This window comes from Trachinotus anak, unplaced genomic scaffold, assembly GCF_046630095.1.
Source record: "Trachinotus anak isolate AG129_WGS33_773 ecotype Australia unplaced genomic scaffold, CSIRO_AGI_Tana_v1 ptg000004l, whole genome shotgun sequence".
Lineage (NCBI taxonomy): Eukaryota > Metazoa > Chordata > Actinopteri > Carangiformes > Carangidae > Trachinotus > Trachinotus anak.
The window spans coordinates 20,503,275-20,524,662 of NW_027273855.1; the positions used below are offsets into that span (position 1 = coordinate 20,503,275).

General features: G+C 41.3%; 1 protein-coding gene across 2 annotated transcripts in view; it reads right to left on the minus strand.

The window, feature by feature from the left end:
* scube3 (signal peptide, CUB domain, EGF-like 3) overlaps positions 1–21,388 on the minus strand; it is a 69,721-nt gene that overhangs the window by 36,855 nt on the left and 11,478 nt on the right. For both annotated transcript variants that reach the window (XM_071476823.1, XM_071476822.1), the window contains exons 2-4: positions 14,959–15,081; positions 11,507–11,632; positions 2,626–2,760 (exon numbers count right to left, since the gene is read on the minus strand). In XM_071476823.1, the coding sequence (XP_071332924.1) occupies positions 2,626–2,760; positions 11,507–11,632; positions 14,959–15,081 (384 nt within the window). The remainder of the gene's footprint in view (positions 1–2,625; positions 2,761–11,506; positions 11,633–14,958; positions 15,082–21,388) is intronic.

Here is a 21,388-nt window from a genome sequence, read left to right on the forward strand (position 1 = left end):
TTCTTTACCTTGTGCTGCGTTCGCGTTCAGCTGTCCTGTCTCTCAACGAATTCTACACAGCTCATGATTCGACTTTCAAATTACATAATTACGTTTGGTGTCGTTTGAGCTGAAGACTACCTAAGTTAGTATACGTGACTTACGTAACAGGCCGTCAGTGCACACTTAAGGTAATTGCCCTACCGGATATTCAGAAATGTAGAGGACCAAAATTATGGACGTGTGGGTTGACTGAGCCTGAAATTCCTGAATTCCAATGTGCTGGATCCCGTCTCACACACATACGTCTCTGTTATCCTCCTATATAAAAGAGACAATAAATCAAACGCAAAGCAGTGGAACCCTTCTTGACCTAAATGGCATTCCTATCAACCACTAAGCACCTTGGCTGGCCTTTCAAAGGCTTTATTTCTTGACTGGAAGAAATGTTTGGGTAGAATAAATGAACTGTTACATTTTGGCCAGCTAGACGATGGAGCCTTCATTTGGCCGTAGTTATTCCTGTTCAGGGGGGCAGGGGCAGGTCTAATAAGAGACAGGCCAGCAGCAGCCTTGTCATTAGCTGAGAGGCTGGCAGACCCCTGCTGCCTAATTGGCACAGGCTCACTGCTAACAAGGGCTTCCTACCAGCAGGGGAAACAGACTGGTAGCGCCAGGCACTGCAGTGACCAGCTCTCCACTGTCCCCAGGAAGACTCACAGAAGTTGCCCAGGGAACACCTGACCCATTAATGAAAGAAATGGAAAGCTGATGTCTTTTTAATGAGAACAATAAAGCTCATGAGCAAACTGAACCCCAGGCTTTGCTCTTTAAGAAGAGACCTGGCAGAATGAATGGAGGGTTGCATTTAAAGTGACTTGGCTGGGAGATTGGATCAGTTTTAATTTTCTCAATGATTTTTTTTTTCTTCCTCTGAGCCATTTGTGCATAATTTTTCAGTCAGCGAGGGGAGTGATGTTTGCAAACAATTCTGTGGGCTTATTGTCCAATAACCTGGCAAAGCCACTTCCTCACCACTTCCATTTAACTCTCGACACACGCTGTAATAAGAGCAGTAATAATAAGCAGATGAGTGGTTGTTCTGTCGGTTAGCCTTTCAAAAATAATGATACAATGACAGGGCAGCCATCTGATGAGTGAAGGAAGTTTATAGATTGATGACTGCTTTAATCTCTTGATGCGAATCAGTCTCATCTGGAGCCAATAAAGACTAAATTAATATGAAAATGGAAGATTAACAGGAACTGAGGGCATTTATCAAGAAAGGAAGAGAGAGGACGTGAGAGAGAGACAGGGGGAGTTTGGTGAGAGGCTGGACTGGTGCTCACAGTCTGCCTCTGACACCACTGATATAGTTGTGGCGCTTTGAAACACATGATCCAGCTTTTCAGTCTACTCAAATAACACTGCGTTTATGAAATGTAAACATTGACAGTTCACTAGGCCAGACTGATCTCATAAACCAGACTTCCAACATCCTCAGTTCACCATCCAGGGGACTCAGGAACATCATGGTCTAATGACTCCCAGCATGAGCAGTTATCTTACAAAAGACAGAGGGGAGACAAGCAGTGAAGGGATGAAGAGACACACATGGATTCTGGGTGTCAGGGCCCCCAGGAACCAAAAGATCTGCAACCCAGACCCAGTCCGAACTGTCGGAGCTGAGGAATCTGAGGACAGCTGGATAATTACTCCTTGAATAAATGTGCTTTGTGATAGTGATAGCAGCTGTTCATTTTCTCTGTTGTTGCTTTTCACCAACGTAGAAATCTACTGAACAAAGCACAGAGGCAGAGTAGGTTGTGAAACCATGTACAGAAAAATGCTTTTCCCCTTCCCGTTATTTTCTGATACAAGAACATGAGAAACTGATCTTTTTTGTGACATAAATATATCCTTCTGTGCCATTAAAAAAAACTAGAGTGGATTTGTCAGATCCTAAACCACTGTGCTGCTGTTTTATATACTTGTAAGAAACAGCCATTGCTACAAGGCAGTATGCAAAATTTAAATACAGCTATGACGTTATGAATGTATGTATGTCTGCAGTGCTCCTGTCTCTGATGAGTAAGGCTCAGAGCAGGTTGGCTCTGTACTTTCTCTTGTCACGTCCCCATCCCACAGGAATGCTCTAAAAACAAGAGGTGTGTCTGCCCAAGGCTACACCTTTAATTGTTTTCTCTGCTCATAGTCCCCCGCAGGCCACTCTCATACCACGATACCTTAAAATGCTGCCAAGCTCTAGATTGGTTCAATTTGAAAGGGTGGGTGGAAAACAAAAAGAGATTTATCCCTGTTCTTCTTTTTATTCCCTTCAGTCTGGAGACACTTACCTTCAGTCACCTTTCATTAAGGCCTGTTAGGGCCAATCCCACTCTGAGTGTAAATCTGCACTAACTCATCATATTATTCAAAAAATGCCTGGACCTGAACATCCAGATTTTATTTAAAAAAATAATGAGTTTCAGCCCAATCCCAAAAAATCCAACCTAAAGTCAAAATCACCACCTCTTAACAACATCCTGCTCTTTACCATAAGTTCCATAAGTGCAAGTGTGTGTGTGTGTGTGTGTGTGTGCGTGTGTGTGTGTGTGTGTGTGTGTGTGTGTGTGTGTTATTAACCTTTAGGCCTTTGGATACAGGTATGCTGGTTGTCACTCAGAAGGAATCCTTCTCTGCAGCGGCACTCGTAGCTGCCCATCATGTTGACACAAATCTGTTGGCACCCGCCGTTGCCCTCTGAGCACTCATCCACATCTGCCAGGAGATAGACACACAAATTCAAAATTAATGAGATCACTTCAAGACAGAAAAAATGCTACACGGATTACTGTTAGTCTGAAGTCTGAGGGTTGACTGCAATCAAATCATGACCCATTTAATGCATAAGTAGCTGTACATCAGAATCAGGTGTGGATTATAGGAATGCAAACTCTCTACTGTATTTTCTATACATTTAGGAGTAGAATTACTTCAGTAACAGGTAACCTGCTAAGTACAGTAAAAGTGATTAGGTCTAGAAAACTTAGAGTAAAAGTTTCTGAACCAATAGCACACAATTGAACATGGTATTTTTCATTGATTTTTGATGATATATCTCTTAAACAACAGTCAGAGTCTGAAGCCATGCTAGCAGCTCTGTGAGACTGCACAGCGATACTCTCAGCTATATGCTAAAATAACCTCACAATTAATAATGCTAATGTGTTGATGTTTAGCAGGTGTAATGTTTCCCATGTTCACCATCTCGTTTATTGTGTGACCATGTTAGTATTTGCTAATTAGCATTAAGTGCAAAGTACAGCTGAGGCTGATGGAAACATTGTTAGCATAGCAGGCAAGAAAGTATTGGACATATTTAAATCTTGACCTGATGACAGCACTATGTGGGAAGTGAGAGGGTCATAAAAGTTTCTGAAATTCCTCCTGTGGTGGACATGACTATATTTCACAGCAATCCATCAAATAGTTGTTGAGACATTTGACTCATAACCACAAATGTCAACCTCATTGTGGCGCTGGAAGGAAAAGTCAGAGGATCACCAAAGTCATTAAGATTCATCCTTTGGGGATTTCATGGCCCTCCATCTTATTATTGTGGAGCTATTTCAGTCTGGACAAGTGCTGGACCAACTGACAAACCTCACCATCCCAAGATACGTCGCTAGCATGGCTATAAACTTGCTCTATTCACTTTGTGCAAAAAGCTTATTTGAAATTGAATTCATATTAATATATAAATAAAAATTGGCTCCACCAATTTTTCTTCTATCTGACTGAAAACTGAAATAACTCTCATACTTCGCTCCTGGCATAAAAAAAAATTATGATTTTTTTCAAAATTAATTCCACGGTAAAATTATTTTTAACATGATTTTCACGCTACTCATGTCCACCATTTAGTAGATAAAATAGAGGTTGTGGTTTGATGAAGTCATACTACCAGAAAACACAAGGCACAAGAAAAGTGTTTGGATATTATGAAAAGCCAGAGGAGTTTGTCTTAAGCTGGCCATGTCTGTCTTAATGGTTATCAGACATGGCAGCACAGCAGAGTTGCACTGAAAACCTCCAAATGTGCAGCACTAAGCCATAAAAACGCGCATGCAGCACAATCCCCTGGCAAGTGGGAAACCTGATCCACCTGGGTCAGAGTACCTGCTGATGACGAGTGTCTGTCAGCCCCATGACGGGAGGAATGCAGGGAGAGGGAGGAAGGAGGATGAAGGAAGGAGGGGAGAAGTGGAGAGGGCAAGAGGAGAGAGTATCGGGTTGGGGTAACCGTAGGAATCCACCTTAACTACATACAAACACGGAGCATTTACAAAGGTGTCGCCTGAGGCCTCGTTCTGCCACAGGGAAAGAAGGAGAAACTGACCACATATGACAGTCGCTGACTTCATTTGCACTGATAATGAATTGTGCACTTCCAGGTGTTCTCTCCTGATGACACAAAACGTTTCTCTTTCCAACTCCATAAAAGAAGCAAATACACTGATTAATCTTTTGATATAAGTGTTTATTTTCAAAATGAATGACCTTGTCATTTTTCTGCTGCTTCCATGCCATGCTGCAGAGCTTAGCGGCCCCAGCCTCCCATGTGCGTGACTGTGCACTGTGGCTTCCCTTCCCTCTTCCCCCGGAGACCTGGGCTCTGTCCTTCACAACTGACCACACTGGAACCTTATCCATCCCTCTGCTCGATGCATCAATAATCTGCTGTATACACAAGCCTTTTTTTTTTAATAAACTGTCATGCGAAACTAATTTACTGTCTATTTGTCCAGTCTGAGAAGGCCTCTAGATTAAGTTTCCTTTCTGGGGAATTCTCAGCCCGGCAAAGTTAGAAGTTTCACTTCGCTCTGTCCTCTTCTTTCTTCTTTTTCCACACAGAAATTCAGACAGAGGTGGATTCACCAAATGCCCAAATACACACATACTGGGCTTGCAAAGTGGCACCTGATTAGACAGAAACTTGTGCGACTGATAAGTAGGTCACTGGCAGGTAGCAGTCATGACCCTCGTCAGCTTGCCAAGTCCTCTCTCCTGTTCTCACATTCCATTTGCAAAACTGTCTCTTCCCTCGAAAAACAATGTGTCGTGTCAGTTGAGGTCGACTGGGTAAGGCATCACTCTGCAGCCACTTGAAGCAGCGCACATAGAACAAAAAATGTCAAAGTTAGCATTTAGACTTTAAGTCACAGTAAATGAAAGACAGTTTAGAAAAAAATTGCTGGTCAAGCTTTCATTCAACTGTGTGGCTGCTTTTGGGTTGACCTCATGGTCTCATCTCTCTATCACGAAAGTGGCAGCAACAGAGAGGAGACCTTTGAGCTGATGAAAGCTGCCAGCAACCTACAGCTGCACCTTTGCAGATAAACTGTTAGCAGGCACCAAAAAAAACAAAACTCCACAACATATATGGGAAAACATCCTCACATATGCATAAAGTCTCCCTCTCCCCCTCTTTCACACACACACCCCAAAAATTCAAACATGTAAAAACTACACAAATACAACTGTCCTCAATGCAAATGCACAAAATACCCATGAGATATGCAACCCGCTTCAGAGTACCTCAGGGAATTCTCTTTCCATACCCTCAGCGCATCAATGAAGGTTTCATTTCCTGATTCCTTCATCCCTTCAAATGAGGCGTCGCCTGTCAGTAGATCTCTCCTGTTTAAATAGCTCCCATAATTGCCTGTGTTGTGTGCTGGGCAAGGCTGGCGTCCAAAGCAAATATTTCCAAGCGGAAAGGGGTTCTGGCATGGCCAGGAGAAGTGCTCATGTTATTTGGACTTAAAACATTTTTTAAAAATTCTCTTGAGAGGATGGAAAAAAAATGTCTTAATCAAGTTAAAAAGGCTGCCTCACTTCTGAAAAATGAGACATGTCTTTGCTCTATCCCTGCTTTACTCGAGGAGACGAAGGAAAAAGGAAGGTTCAAACGGAGAGAGATTAAGAGATTGGTTGTGTTTGCAGAGGCCATGTCCGCTGGTTTCTCAGATAGCCTTGACTGTATATATAACATTTGGCCTTGCGCAGAGCTTTAGAGCCATGTAAACATGGTGGTTGCCTTACAGAAACTCCTGAACACTTATTTTGGAGAAACGCTCAACTGCTCTCCTTTAAAAAAAAAAAAAAAAAAAAAAAAAAAAAAAAGGTTGAGTAACTTTAGGTGCATTTATTGGCCCAGAGTTTTTTTTTTCAGGAAGGAATGAAAACCTCCTGCTATCTGTCATCAAAGCTGTCCATGCATCCATCCCACTGCTTGACTTCTCTCTAGATCAGACAGAACTGTCTCTGTTGTCTAGACAGACCAGAGACAAAGAGGTGAGTGGACGGACTCTGGCCTCTTTGGGCATTTCATTTACAGGAGTTGAGGAGGCGCACACTCTTTAATAAGGCAGCAAATAGGAGCCATGTGCAGGGACAGGCAGCAAAACAGCTGGGGGACTGCAGGGGCCGGCCACGCTGCTCTGGTAGATGAACAGGCAGCAGCTTGGCTTTACTGAGCATCACTGAGGAAGGAGTGGCACACACACAGCCAGCTTCAATTAAAACAAACTTTCTTATTTTAAAGAGGATTACAGGACTTCCTCTTTCTCTCTGGAGCTTCTGAAGTTCAATGACAGTGTATTTCTTCAGCCACTTGACTGAACAGTGAGCACAGTGCCAGGTTTGAACCTGGCCTGGGAGAACAACTGCCCCAGAGTGCATGGACGCTGAAACCAGCTTTGTGTTAACAAACATTCAGCGTATCAGCTGAGCTTGTATAAATTGATATGTTGTAAGATGTCCTGGACTTTCATCTGCAGAACACACACTCTCTTAAACCATGTGTACGAGAGTGAGTGACTGTCGCAAGCTGAAAGCTGAGGCATTAATACTAGTATTTAGCTGTGAACAATTTATTACTTCCAGTGTTTCCTGTCTGCCTGAACCACTGTGTCTAATGCAGCTATCTGATTCATATCTGCAAAGCAAATATGAATAAAATCTGTGTTTACTGTAGCATTTCACTGTTAAATCAGCAGTGAGGTTTGATTTTTAGGCTATAACATAAACAAAACGAAAACAGCTTTGATTGAACTCAGACTTTCTCGCCTTTGGGCTCGTCTCCCAGGTAACAATTTTGGTAAATAAGCACAGACTTAGACTCCACGTCCAATCTCTCGCTGAGTTCTTTCCTAAATGAAAAACTATGAGCTAAGATCATGCTTACTGGTTCCTCCAAAACAAGTCTGGAAGTATTTTAAAAACAAAACCCCAGGATAAGTGTTTGGGTGGACAGTCTTATGCCAAGGAGACAAGAGGCCCTGCGCTGACGTCTGACGGCTCCCAGTATGCTGCATGCTTACATCCCTAAACCCAATCTCAGGCCTGAGTTTCCCCAAAGCACTGCCAGTGGGCTCAGCTGGAATTGTTCATTTCATGGTGCATGGGACTGAACAATCCTGAGAGAAGCGAGAGAGAGAGCTAGGGTGTGTTGATATAGTCTTCAGGAGTCAGCTAATGCACCGATCTCAAATCCGCCTTGAAACTCATCACTCCAGCTCCTCTCCTCTGAACTGTGGAGAGACTCTCTCGTGCCCAAACCCGATCCATGCGTGTCACAACAAAAGCAAGGTGACTGCTCACCGAGGAAAGAGCCGGGTATTTGCATCTGCAGCAGGGAAGTGAGGAGGGTTAAGGCTAAGCCCCAGCAGTGTCTGTACTATCCTGAACCCCTCTGGGTATAATGGGAGAGGAGTTAACCAGATCATCATTGCCCTGACTAAATCCTACATATTCAGGAGTTAAAAGGTGGTAGTTTAAGGCACATCATCCAAGCTAGAATCAAACATTTTCTCTTGAAGTGAGGGGCACGGAGGTTATCACCACTGCCTTGGAAGAGCAGCCAATGCACTTAAAAGGAATGCATTTAAAAGGCTGCAGAGCATATCAGCGTGACGCTCTTTGATGACTGCTTTTTCCCATCAGAACCTGGTCAATAATACATCAGTCTGAAACCTCCCGTTTGATTAGCCAACCTTGCAACATGACCCCAAAGGACTACAAGAGCAGTGATGCAGGCTCCAACAGGCGACAACTAAGAGACTTTATGGTAGATAATAGATAAAGCTTTTCTGTCAGACGTTCTGAGGGACACTCTCAAACATTACTGTACAATTACAGCCATTAACAAAACAGCATTAAATGATGTGACCTTTTCTTAGTTGCTACTTCAAAGCTGTTCCTCAAAAGCCCATTTCAAAGCTGAAATGACATTGCTTTCGTATTATAGATCATGTTACGTCTTTGGGGAAGGTTAAAGTAAAAGGGCATTCATTTCCCTATAAATTGCACAGGGAATTGAGCTCTGCTGAATCAATACAAACTAAATCAGTGTTGGTCAATAGAAATCAAAGGAACATGGTCTGTTAAGCTTGTGTGTGTGTGGAGTGTGTGGAGCCCCAAATCAGTTCTCTGGCAATAGGGAGCAACATGTGATGAATGAGTGATGTAACACAAGCAAACAATGCCATGACAAAAGATTATCTACTACAGCATGCTGGCACTCTGTGGAACATCTGTAATGTCCATTTCATGCTTGCCTTTGTTTCCTCCACTGAGTTACATTAAGATTGTGGCATTTCCACTTTGTGGGAGCATAAGAAATATTTTTCTGTGTCTTTTCGCTCCAGATAGAAGTGAAATGTTGTGATTTGTGGTTATAAGGACTGGGAATGTTTGTGCAGATGCTTATGATATTAAGATACTTTAGAGAATTTAAGAAAACTAGCAATGATAAGAGGGTATTTGGGTTTCTGTCGGACCTCAACCAAAACACATAGGTCATAAATGTGGGGACGGTGGTGCTACAGTGGGGAACTAATAGCCTTCCTGCATCTGGTTTTCATTGTAAAGAGGATGTGTGCTTTGGATTAAATTGACATTGATTCCTCTGTTTTTCCTAAGACTTGAAAAATCCTTTACAGCCTCTCCATGAAAGAGGTGTGGCAATTAAGTACCATCCCTCCCTCACCTCTACGAGATGATAGTAATGAAAGCTATAAAAGACGTAATCAAGTTCTTATATGCTTCACTTCTTCTCTTCAGCGTGAGGTTTGTGAGGGTACAATAGCTCCCTGTGAGATAAATTAAACAGTGAGTGACATCTCACTCCGCACAGACAGGAGCAGTGTGCTGTGATATTGCATTGCTTCCACCTTGCTGACTCCCTGACATCATTGTGGGATTTAGGGCAGACATGGGAGACCTCAGAAACCAGAGCGTCCCCGGTGAGGCGCGCGAGGCAGCGTTCTGCTTCACGCTCTGCCGCCTTCTGCCACCGCCCAATGTCATTATGCTGCCAATGCATCCAATTACAAGGAGGCGTGTGGCACGTGCAACAGCGAGCAAACAAAGACGACATCGTCAGGGATGCATGTGCGCTGGCCTAACTCGAGTCCCTGAGCTGACAGTCACCCAACATGGGTTCCTACTGGCTAAAGAAAAGCCTCAAGAGGGGGGAGACCAGGAAGTTATGTCACACATTGGGAATTTATACTGCAATGTTAGCATGAAAGCAAGAGGAGATAAAAATAAAAGAACTGGAGCTTTGTGGAGAAACAACATGGGGTAAAACCAAAGAGAAGCACCTTAAAGATCTCAGAATCTAAACTCATCATGAACTTCTGAGGATCAGGTGAATGTCTCCCCTCTTCCGCTGCCTTGGGCACATCTGGTCTATAAGGGTTCTGAAGGTCTGACCTTGTCTGGGAACCAGCCTCTTTGGCTCTCTACTCCAGGACCAAGGGGAATAATCTTTTCTCAGGGGCCAAAAAGGAGCTTAAACCTGGAAGAGGAAGCTGGGGCCTTAACATGAAACCTTGGCTCTGCCTCTTCCTCTCTTGTGTTTGTGCTGAGGATTATTCCATTAGCAGGACTGAGCAGGGTCTCAAGGCAGTAGTTGGATTTGTACTTGACAGCTGCATATATATACCATTTAGTGCGTCATTATGCCCTGTCTGCCGTGCTGAGATTTAAAAAAAAATATTTACTCATTTAATAATTAATTGGATGGATATCTGTTCAGGAATATAAGAGAACTTCTGAGATAGATCTGCTCTCTTGCATACAGGTCATTAGCCGTCAGAAATAAAACATGGCAGAAGAAGAAAAAGCTCTCTCCATGCTTGATTGTGTGTGTTTCACTATGACAGATTATATCAAAGGGATCGATGGATGCAACAGCAGCAGCCACACAAATATATATTGCGATTACACACCTGCACGCAAGGCAGGAGCTGATCCAGGGTAAAGCAAATGATCCACGCACAAGTGAACGCTGTTGCTAAATGGCTCGGAAAATAGCCCTGTTTTACACTGATGCGAGAGAGTGAGAGCAAGGATGAAACAGAGAGTGAAGGAAAGGGAAGAAGGGAAGGAGACAGAAATACAGCAAGAGTGAAAGAAAGAGAATCCGAGATACGGGGACATCGTCAAGTCAGAACAGGTTTATTATCGATCTGAAGATGGGAGTGTTTTCCATTCCACTGCACCTTAATCCCAGCATTACAAGCAGTTCATCAAGTAAATGTGGGACTGATATGACTGTGTTGCCTTGTGTGCCCGCATGTAAAGGTCTTTACAAAGTGAATTGTTGCTAAGTGGCGATAAGTTTTTCTGTCATCACTTCACATGAATGTGATACCTGCTGTAGCAAGCCGCCTGTTCCTTTCCTCTATGACAAACTCAGAACAGCTACCAGGGTGAGCTGGATTTCAGTATCAAGTGAAATGCATCATGCTGGGGTTGTAAAAAGAGGGAGACGATTTCTGAGGAGCAGCATGAGCTCTGACTTGGGGGTTTCATAACAAAACAAAAGGAATTTGAGGTGGGTGGATGGGGGAGACGGTGCAAGATAGGAAGACAGAACAGGGTGGTGGGGGTGGGGGTGGGGGTGGATGATGCCTGTGTTTAGCAACTCCCAACAGCAGGAAGAGCACTGTTTTTTTTCCCTTCATTTCATAAGCTTTTAAGTGTAATATGTTCTCTGCGAGGTTAATATGAATGGCACACTGGTGAAATATTAAACCATGGGAAAGTACCGTCGGCTGATGGCTCACTCCGAGCTCCCAGCTCAGGGTCAAGCTCTTCATAAATTCACCCCTTTTCCTCAGACTCATTACAAAAAAGCTCTCCTATTTCCTTTTATGAAAACACATTTGGAGACTACCTGTGAAACGAGGAAATAGCTAATATCTGATGCAGCAGCCTAATAAGAGCTCAATTCAGCCCCGAAACATATATTACCATCCATGATGTGACGTGAGACATGTGGAGAGAAAAATTTATGCAACCACATGGGTTATTTCAGTCTGAGTTTGAGTTTTTGACACACGCATTTTAATGTATGTGTTCTCCTGACAAAAAGCCTTTAAATGACATTTTCCTGTATAATTAACCCAGATGCATGCACACGCACACACACACACACACATCACATACTCACCTAGACAATTGTGGCCGTCATGTGCCAAGCGGAAGCCATCGTAGCATGTGCACCTGTAATTTCCTGGGATGTTAATGCACTCGTGGACACAGCCGCCGTTGTATTCAGTTGCACACTCATCGACATCTGCAGAGACGATACACGAGGATGTTAACGGCTACTTCAACAACTTGTAACCATCGAGATGCAGTTTTAGGACTTAGGTAGTAGGAGCAGTCTTAGAGGAATAGCTTGTAGATTTTTGGGAAATGCATTTATTTGTTCTTGCAAAGAGTCAGATGTGAAGATTGATACCACACTATCATATGAGTCTGTTAATTATGAAAGTTCACAGATTAACACGTCATATCTCGTCTTATCCATACAAAAACCAAAATTAAAAAACAGGATCCTGTAGTTTTACAGGGGATTAAGTGCAGGACTGTGTCTTGGCCGGGAGCTAGAGAACAGCTCCCAGGAAGTTCCACAGCTAAACCTCCCTAAAACCACAGGTTGGCGCTTTCACTACTTTTTTGTGTTAGCTGTTTTTTATACTAGTTTTTTTTGTGTTGTTTGTGTTAGATGAATTTACGGCTCACCATTTCACCATTTCCCAGCCTTGATACTAAGCTAGGCTAACAGTATGCTCGCTGTAATGTCATATTTACCATTCAGTCTTCAGAGTGGTACTGCTCTTCTCTTTTAACTCTCAAAAATAAAGCAAATAGGTGCCTTTCCTGAAGTGTCGAACTATTCCATTAAAATCTGAGCATAATTAAGCCCTTTAGTGCAATTTTTTAGAGAAATTAAATCCGTTTTGTTGCATCTATAGTCCCGTAAGAGCACTTAGAGGTAAACAGGGATCTGACAACAGCTGTGGTAATTAGTAGGTTCACCTCTTACTGATGTAGCTTGGGCATAAGCCAGAGCTTCACTGATATCGTTTTGTGTTCAAAGCATAATACTGATAGCCAACATTTTATGCCACATTTAAAATCCTAACATTTGACCACTTTCATGCCAATACGTTGCTTTTTGCCTTTGGAGTTTTACTGGCAGGATATAAAAGCATCTGAAACAGCATTTTATTTGTCCAGCACCTACCATGACGCAGAGAATAAAGTCAGTGTTGAAATAAAATAATACAATCATTTTTACAAATCACATTCAGGGACAATTAAAGGTAAAAAGGAAAGATATTTGGTGGGGAAAATTTTACTACTTCACATATGTATGTCATCAGAAAGGAATTTCCATTAAATTAGTACTGATATTATTGACATCACGGACGTTACAGACTGAGTGGCAGCCAGTGCTTAATAAAAAGGCAAGCCCTGGCCATCAGACAGATGAATCAATCTAACCCTGAAGCTCATCAGTCCTGGTGGCTAAAACTGAAGAAAGGTGACAGATGAATGAGAGAGCAGAGGCAGAAAGATGAAGAGAGACTGCAGATTGGCATGACAGACTGAGTGGAGTTGTCTGTTATGGTTATGATGATGGTTGAGGGCCCCATACTGAGGAGACCTAAGCAAGGTGGATTGAGAACACAGCGCACTTCCACTCAGCACTTACTGGCCCATTTAGGGCCGATGATCCTGGATGTTCAGCTCCTCTTTGAGGCTGCCTCACTCAGGGCTTAATTGGACTTGACAGCAGAGGGATGGGACTGCAACAAAGAAACACTCTCTGCTCTCTGCTTCCCACACATATCTGTCAGTCTCCGATCACAGCACACAATCACTCATCACTTTCCTATTCCACTCTAAACCTGAAAAACACCCTACCACATGTTACTGTAAAAGTGATTCTCCTCCAAAAGCATTTTTATTCAATGCTTGTCTCATCATAATGAGTCAACTCCAAAGTTTTGATCCTTTAAATTGACTAGATGTAGATTTGTCTTTGAGTCAACATCAAAAAACTGAATCATGAATTTAATTCTAAAGCTGAAATGTATTTGATGTTAATAGTAAGAAAAACAAAATGGGCTCATTTCGATCATTATTCTTGTTGTTCCTGTTGTTTAAACTGCATCACAAAAGTTGAGAATCAATAGTTTTTGTAAAGAAGCCAAAGTAAGAAAGTAACCCCACCCTCCCTAAAAATCACATCACTCACTTGTGAAGCATTAATAAATAACACATGTTTTAAAAATGATAAACCAATAATAATAAAAGCCAGTATTTTTCCAGTATTTTTCCATACTGGCAATTGGAAAGGGCAGGAGTAAATTCAAAATCAAATTCATGAAGTCATTAAAATGAAATAATATAGAGAAAACCAAATTACCTTCAAAAATCCTGTTTTGATTTATCATTATATTTTTCAGGTTGAAGCCCCTCAGAAAAACTTACCTTCACAAATCAAGACCTGAACAGTGGAGGATAAATCAAGAAGCATCATGCTTCCACTCATACACACAGATAATGGCAACAGCTACAGGCTACACTGAACAGAGCCTTTATATTAGATCAATCACTAAAACCTAAAACTCTAATCTGAACCACAGACTGTACATTCATGAAGCTTGGTGAAGCATGACAGCTCTACACAACTTGGTAACATGAGAACATTTTCTTTTTTCATTTTCTTCATGTGTTCTGCTTTTCCACATAAATGTGTCAGCCTGGTGCACACAGAACTTTTTGTTGCTTGGCTAATTTAAACAGACAGTGAGACAGCATGCTCCTCAAATCTGACCATCACTTACTTAAACACTTTTGTATTTATTTCTGATTTTATCAGTTTTCTTGAAACAAGCATATCAGCCTTGAAGAGTCATCAGCTGACCTTCAGTTCAACGGAAACCCAACCTTGCACATATTTTACAACAGATTCAATAAAGCAAACTTTTTATAACCTACAGGCAGAAGGCCATGAAAAACACTCAGTCAAGTAAATGAAAGAATAATAATAGTAAGGAAAGAAATGACATTGTGAAATATGGTTTTGTAATAATACTAATAAAAATTGTGGGATATAATGATCCGGAGGCTTTGGGCAAAAAAGGCTAGAAAAACAGACTTTGTCTGACAGTCTACGAGGCCTGCCTCTGGCTGTGGAAATATCCCTGACTGCTTGGCAGGGCCTCTGACTGCCGTTTCAGCCGCTATCTTCATTCTCTCCTCTAACATGTGCAGGAAATTTACTGCTTCATTTCATCTTGTCACAAAGGAGCACTCTGCACCTGGCTCTCCCCTCTCTCTGTCCGCCACTCGCTCTCATCTCTCCTCCCTCTTCAGGAGAGTCTTAAAGCTAATGAGTTATGTTGAGTGAGACAGAAGCTCTTATCAAGCCTGTCACTGGCCCAGGGGCTTACATTCAGCAAGATATGGCAAATCAACATGAGAAATGTGGCTTTTACTTCAGTGTACTGTAAAAATCCTGCTCATGCTCCCACAGAAGGGAACAGAAGTCTGTGCCTCCAACCACAGGTGAAAATGAGCGCATTAATCCAATCAGACTTTTACCTTCACAATGTTTGCCATCCCCTTTATAGCCCGACTTGCAGATACATTTGTATGACTTCAGGGTGTTCTGGCAGATGGCATCGATGCTGCAGTTGTCAAGCGCCTCTGCACACTCGTCCACATCTAGAAAGGAGGAAAGAGGAGGGAGGGGGGTGGTTAGTTGATGGAGCTGAAATGTCTTGATACCAGTGTCATGTTCATACCCCAAATAATAGCTGATTTTCTGAACGTCAAACATCATGTAACTGATTGTGCTAACATTTAACCACTCTGAGTAAAAGACCAAATACAAAGACACAGAAAAAGACAAAAGTAATAATTCATATAAAAATTTATATTGCCATAATTTTGAGTTTAATTTGAGTTAAATTGGTGCCATTTTCAAAAACATTTGCTCCCAGATGATTAACAGCCTCTTATTTGTAATCACTAGTAAATACCAACTATCTGATTGTGCTGCAATGACCTTTAACTGATCAACTGAACATCTGGCTCTTAAAAAAATACTTTTTTTTATTAAAAAAGAAATATCTATGAGCTGAATAACACATAAATAAACAATTATTAAAACAATAAAGGAAAAAACACAGTGTGTCTGGTTTGTGTCTATTCGGGCACCTTTGTTGGATGCTTTCTCTCTGTCCCTTCATTTCCCATCATCTCTCCACTTGATTAAATGAATAAATGCAAAACTGCCCCCCAAAAAATAATAATAATAATGAAAAACAATCAAGTCTGAAAACTGAAACAGAAAGCTGACATTTGACTCACAGTCTGCACTGGTCTAAAATGAAAAAAACAAGATTACAACATAATAAAATTTGCACTAAACACAAAGTACAACTGAAGCTGATTAATTTTAAGTCATTCATTTTGAAAGCATATGGTCAAAATGTATTGGACAAATTGAAATTTTGATAGTGGAACTAGAAGTCAATTCAAGACAATTCTTACTAAGGGGAACATAAATGTTAGTATTGAATGTCATGGCAATCCATGAAATGTCTGCTGAGACATTTCAATAAAACAAAATTGTAAATCTTAGTGTGGCGCTACAGGAAAAGTCAGGGGATCACTAAAGGCAATAGGTTTCATCCTCGACATCACGAAGATCTGCACAAAATTTCATGGTACAGTAATTCATCAAACATTTGTTGAGATATTCCAGTCTGGAGCAAAGTGGGGGACCAACTAACAGACTGACATTGTCATCCCTAAAGCCATGTTGTTAGCATGGCTCAAATCAAACCAATAAAACTATGAAAATGCCTCTTCACTAGCAGCACTCATTGGGATAAAGTCAGTTTTCAAAATGTAATGAACAATCAAAGAGAAAGGTCAAATCCCAGACTAACCAAACTGACTTACACCTAGCTAGCACTTCTCACCCTGAATATCTGATGTGGGCAGAGATAAAATAGCGCAGTATAAAAATGTAACTGTTGTGTAACTGCTGCACTGAGTTTGAATTATAAAGGAGAGAATGTGAAAAGATAAGAATGGAAATGGATTTAACCAGAAGTATGATCAGGTTTGCCTCATGGAGCCCCTAATCCCACCAAATCCCAGTTAACTAGCCCAGGTGTTTAGGATTACCCCCCTGCACACAGGGGCAGGGCAGCTTAACAAGGTTTACATAGCTTCCAGTATCCAGTCTTATCACAAACCCTCTGCAGGAGCCGGCTGATCCCACTGGGAAATGACCTGCAACCTAAACCCCTGAGCTTAGCATATTGCCTATATCTGCCTGTTCCTGGAGGACATGCGGTCTTCTGTGGAAAGGAGGACAATGACAGTGCAGCATTGACAAAACTCTGTGGAAAGTTTGTATCACAAAACTGAATCTAATACACCCATGACAACATCCTCAGGCAGACATTGTGGAAACATCACAATAGCAGTTTATTAATGCTGGTATTCCTCCAGGAAGAACACAAAGCTCAGACTTTAGTTGGAGGGACGTGTACGCAAACTCATCCTGCTATGATGAGAGTTCAACAAAAAGTTTGCAGATGTTTGAGTGGTACCTGATGACTGTATGAAAACCATTAAACTGAATCAAGGTTAGGTTTGATAAGACTGACAGCCTGTAGCCATGCCACCGGCTCTGTGAGACACAGAGGTGCTCTGAGCTAAATTTTACCATTTGAACGCTAACATGCTCACAATGACAACAGAGAGCTGAAGTGAAACTGGAACATCAAGTTCTGCCTTACCAAACAATATGTCGTAACTCAGCAGTAACTCTTAAAACTGACAATTCAGTACCTGTATTTTTAACAGCCTCTGCCAAATATCATTTCCCATAAGCCCTTGGCCATCACAGGTTAACAAAAGAGGGGAGAGGGAGTACAATGAATACTGTAAACCAAGTTCCACTACATGGATGTATTATAAGAACTGGATAACACACTCAAAGGTGCTGCCCACTCACATGAATGGAAATTACTTTCTGGCTTGTTTGCTTTGTGTTGTGTGGCCCACTACATGCACATAAAAAATCACTGTTCGAGCTTCTAAGCAAGTTTTACAAAGACAAATGTTTAATAGATTAAAAATTCTGAATACAAAGGGCAATAATTGACCTTGTTTGCAGTTGGAGGTATCTTGTGAACTGTTTTGCTGACGTCTCTTTTATAATGGTGGTCTACAGTGAAAATCATTTTTGTTGCAACACACTGAGTGGCCACTGGGACAAACTGGCAGCGAGGCTGAGTGGCAAGGCTGTATTCAGATCTCTTAATAAAAGTTTTTAGACAGCAGGAAGTACAACTAAAAAGCTGGAAAAACTACAGGATACAGTGTTGGTAAATATTATGATTTGAGTACCCAATAAAGGCCAGTTTTTCTTAGAATATGGAAAGTAAAACACCAGGAAGATGCTATTTCAAAAAAAACAGATGACAAAAATGCTGAATGGGAAACTGCATTAATTCATAGAAGCAAGTAGAAGAACTGTTAGCCCTGATGTGACCTCACAGCTCAGCTCTCTGGATCTACAGCATGTGTACATTATACAATGTTCACCATTTAGTTTAGCATGTTAGCATGCTAACGTTTGCTAATTAAAACAACACTTTTTGACCTGATGATGGCACTAGATAAAAGGTTAAGGAATGACCAGTATCATCACAATTCAACCTGAATGTATGCCCCACATTTCATGTTAATCCATCCAATAGTTTTCCAAACATTTCATTAAAAAAAACAAAAATGTCAAATTGATGGTGGCACAAGAGGAAAAGTCAGGAGATCACAAAGCCATTCAGGGATGCAGGAGCTCCTCAAACCTTCTATTGATTTATATTATGTGAGAACAATATGAATTCACCTGAGGAACAGTCTGAGTCCTTTCTCCTTACAGTCCGTCTTCCAGAATAAGAGCAAGACACGCCGTGTGAGGAAGTGTTTTTCAATAGAGGACGTATTAATCACAACAAAATATCTGTCTTATTGTCAGGTTTCTTTGTGCCAAGTCTCCGTGGTAATTAATATTCATTATGACAGAAACTCAAAGAATCCCTCTTTTCATCTTGTTATTAATGTTTCCATCTGGAGCATCAGTTCACTTTATCTTTCCAGTCTGCAAGGTTGTCAACTCTCGCACTTTTACTTTGAGACCCACACAAACACACACACACACACACACACACACACACACACACACTCTTAGGCTCACACTCTCCCATTTTTCAAACACGCCTGAAGTTGGAAACTGCAATCACGTTTCAAAGATTAACAGCATAACACATCAACTGTGTGAGCACATCAGTTTAATCTTATAGATGTGATATGTATGTATGTATGTATGTATGTATGTATGTATGTATGTATGTATGTATGTATGTATGTATGTATGTATGTATGTATGTGTGTGTGTGTGTGTGTGTGTGTGTGTGTGTGTGTGTGTGATGCAGAAAAATTGTCACTTATCTATTTTTTTTTAGTTTTTTATTCAGTCAAATTTGCATCTAAAACAGGTTGATGCTGTTGTTGCTTCAGGCCATTGTTGAGTGCAGAAGCACAGGTCTAGATATTGAGCTGTAAGCGTCTCTAATGTTAGTAACTGCCATGCTATGATACATAATAGCATCAGTAAAAATGATGACTGGGAGCAGCTTGCTGTGCATTTCGGCTTGCAAAACAAACAAAACAGCCTCTATGTTTGGTAAAACCATCTAAACCGGTGACATTATGTGACTTACTGTGCAAAAGCTGCTCCCTCCTCAAAAGTTTCCTTTGGCAGTTGAATTAACTACAACTGCATCTTTGTGCAAGTATTACTTACAACTTAACGTCTGTAGCATCGCACAGTTATAGCACTTATATTTTATATATATATATATATATATATATATATATATATATATATATATATATATATCTCACTATATAACACTTCACTAACAATAAATATCAACATATGAACAGCCAGGGCAAACTGTTTGCCTACAGTGAGAAACCTATTTACCAGGATCCAGAGATTAACGGGACACAAACAGACAAACAATAGACACTAATGTCAAATGAGCTCATAAGACATCCACTTTCCCATCGCCTTTGGTGTGAGTGCCACAAAATAAAATAAATATAAATGAGAAATCCTGCCCACAAACTATAATCATCCATGTCTGTCAAAGCACTGTTTAAAAAATCCACCCATAAAACTCACTGGGAGTGTTCCAATGGACACTTGGACAACAAAAGCTAAACGCACTGGTCTTGTTGAAAACCCAAACTGCCTTTGCCATGGAAATAAACATGTCAGAATTAATAGACCCTTCGCTTCAGTCCAGAGGACGCTCGTCTGTGAGCTCGAGACAAAAATTATGCAGCATTTTCAGTAATTCTGCCCTAGTAATTGACTCATGCCCGAGATGAAAAGATTGTGTTTTTCATTGAGAGTTTCTTTCATTCTTTTGTGCTGAGGAATCACAGTTGTTGGGAACAAGTTAAGGCAGTGGAGGATGAAGCCGGCGCTTTGAGACAAGGATGAATAAACAGAGTCAAAACAACAAATCCAAAGAAGAAAGATGTTGGGCAATGCTCAGATGTTTAAACAGTGTCCTGTGGGGACTGTGTCATTTTGAATATTTCTGCTGCTGTGGCTCTCCTCTGGTCATGCACTTGATCATATTAAAGCCACAAATAGCTTGAGTCTCACTACCCACTAACATTCTTGGAATATTGACTATTGAAGTCAATGATTTTGTTGGTTGAAAGCAAATCGCACAGTAATGAAGCATTTCCATCATGCTCTATTGTATGCTCAATAAAGCTTTCAATTCTGCAGTGTGTCAAACATCTAAATCCCTCAATGAGTTGTTGCATGTTCTTGCCTTAGCAAAGCAAGCTTTTCATTTTTGGAGGCCGGAGGTTGGAGGGATCCAGGCCTAAGTGGACATATAAATGGGATTTATTATAATTGTATTAAATTTGCTGGATAAAACTTCTTTATATCCTCAGAGGTGGTGATTAGGAAAGTTACTCTGAAAAGCCATTCGTCCATTTATTCCAAAGCAGTCCCCACATGTAAGTCAGAGCTGCCAGCTAAGGGCTGCTGGCTGTGGAGGTGAGACCTTGTCAGAGGTGCTTTCCTCCCTGATTTATTGGAAGGCCCTGGGATAAGCAGTGTATTTAGCTGGGCCAGCTCGAGGGGGTGTTTGCAGGAATAAGACTCAGAGGGGAGAGCGCGAGTGTGTGGGAGAAGGTGTGTAGTTCAAACATAGGGTAATGTTTACTTTGAGTGTTGAGACCCTTGCTGTTTGCTTTGCCCCAACCCACCCCCTCCTGCCCATCACCTCTCCCTCAGATACAGAAATAGACTTGAGTGGAGCTGGGACACCCATAGGTGTAGCTTTACTCGCACCGCCTGCAGCCAACTCCGAAATAATTGTCAAAAATATGGACCAAGTGATGCATTCAGTCGGTGAGAGCAGTAAAATATTCAGCTGCGTTTTCCTGTCAGAATGACTGGGTGCAGCATTTGAACACTTGCGGTTACGCATTACAGACAAAACGCTCTTTCTTGACAAAAGCATTTTCAGAAGAAATCTCTCATTTTCACGACCCCCGTGTGGTAGATGAGGAAGGGTGCTGGGTTCAAATCCATAAAAAGGTGTTCTCGGGATCACAGTGTTTGTCATACTATGTATAATTACAAAGGAACAAGTTTTGTAATTATCCATCTTAGAACCACACTTACACTATACTTAGGGTTGCGGTTGAGCAGGATGGGGTTAAGGTCAGGATAATTACTTTCGGTACAGAGCAGTACAGTATAAGTAGCTATACTGTATGAATCCAAACAGTAACACTTCTTTTGTATTTTTGTTGTAAATGGTCCATACAATGTTCAACTCAAACAACTTCCATTTGTTGTCAGGAAATGTGACAAACTTCCTTTGTATTATTTGGGGATGTTGGAAGC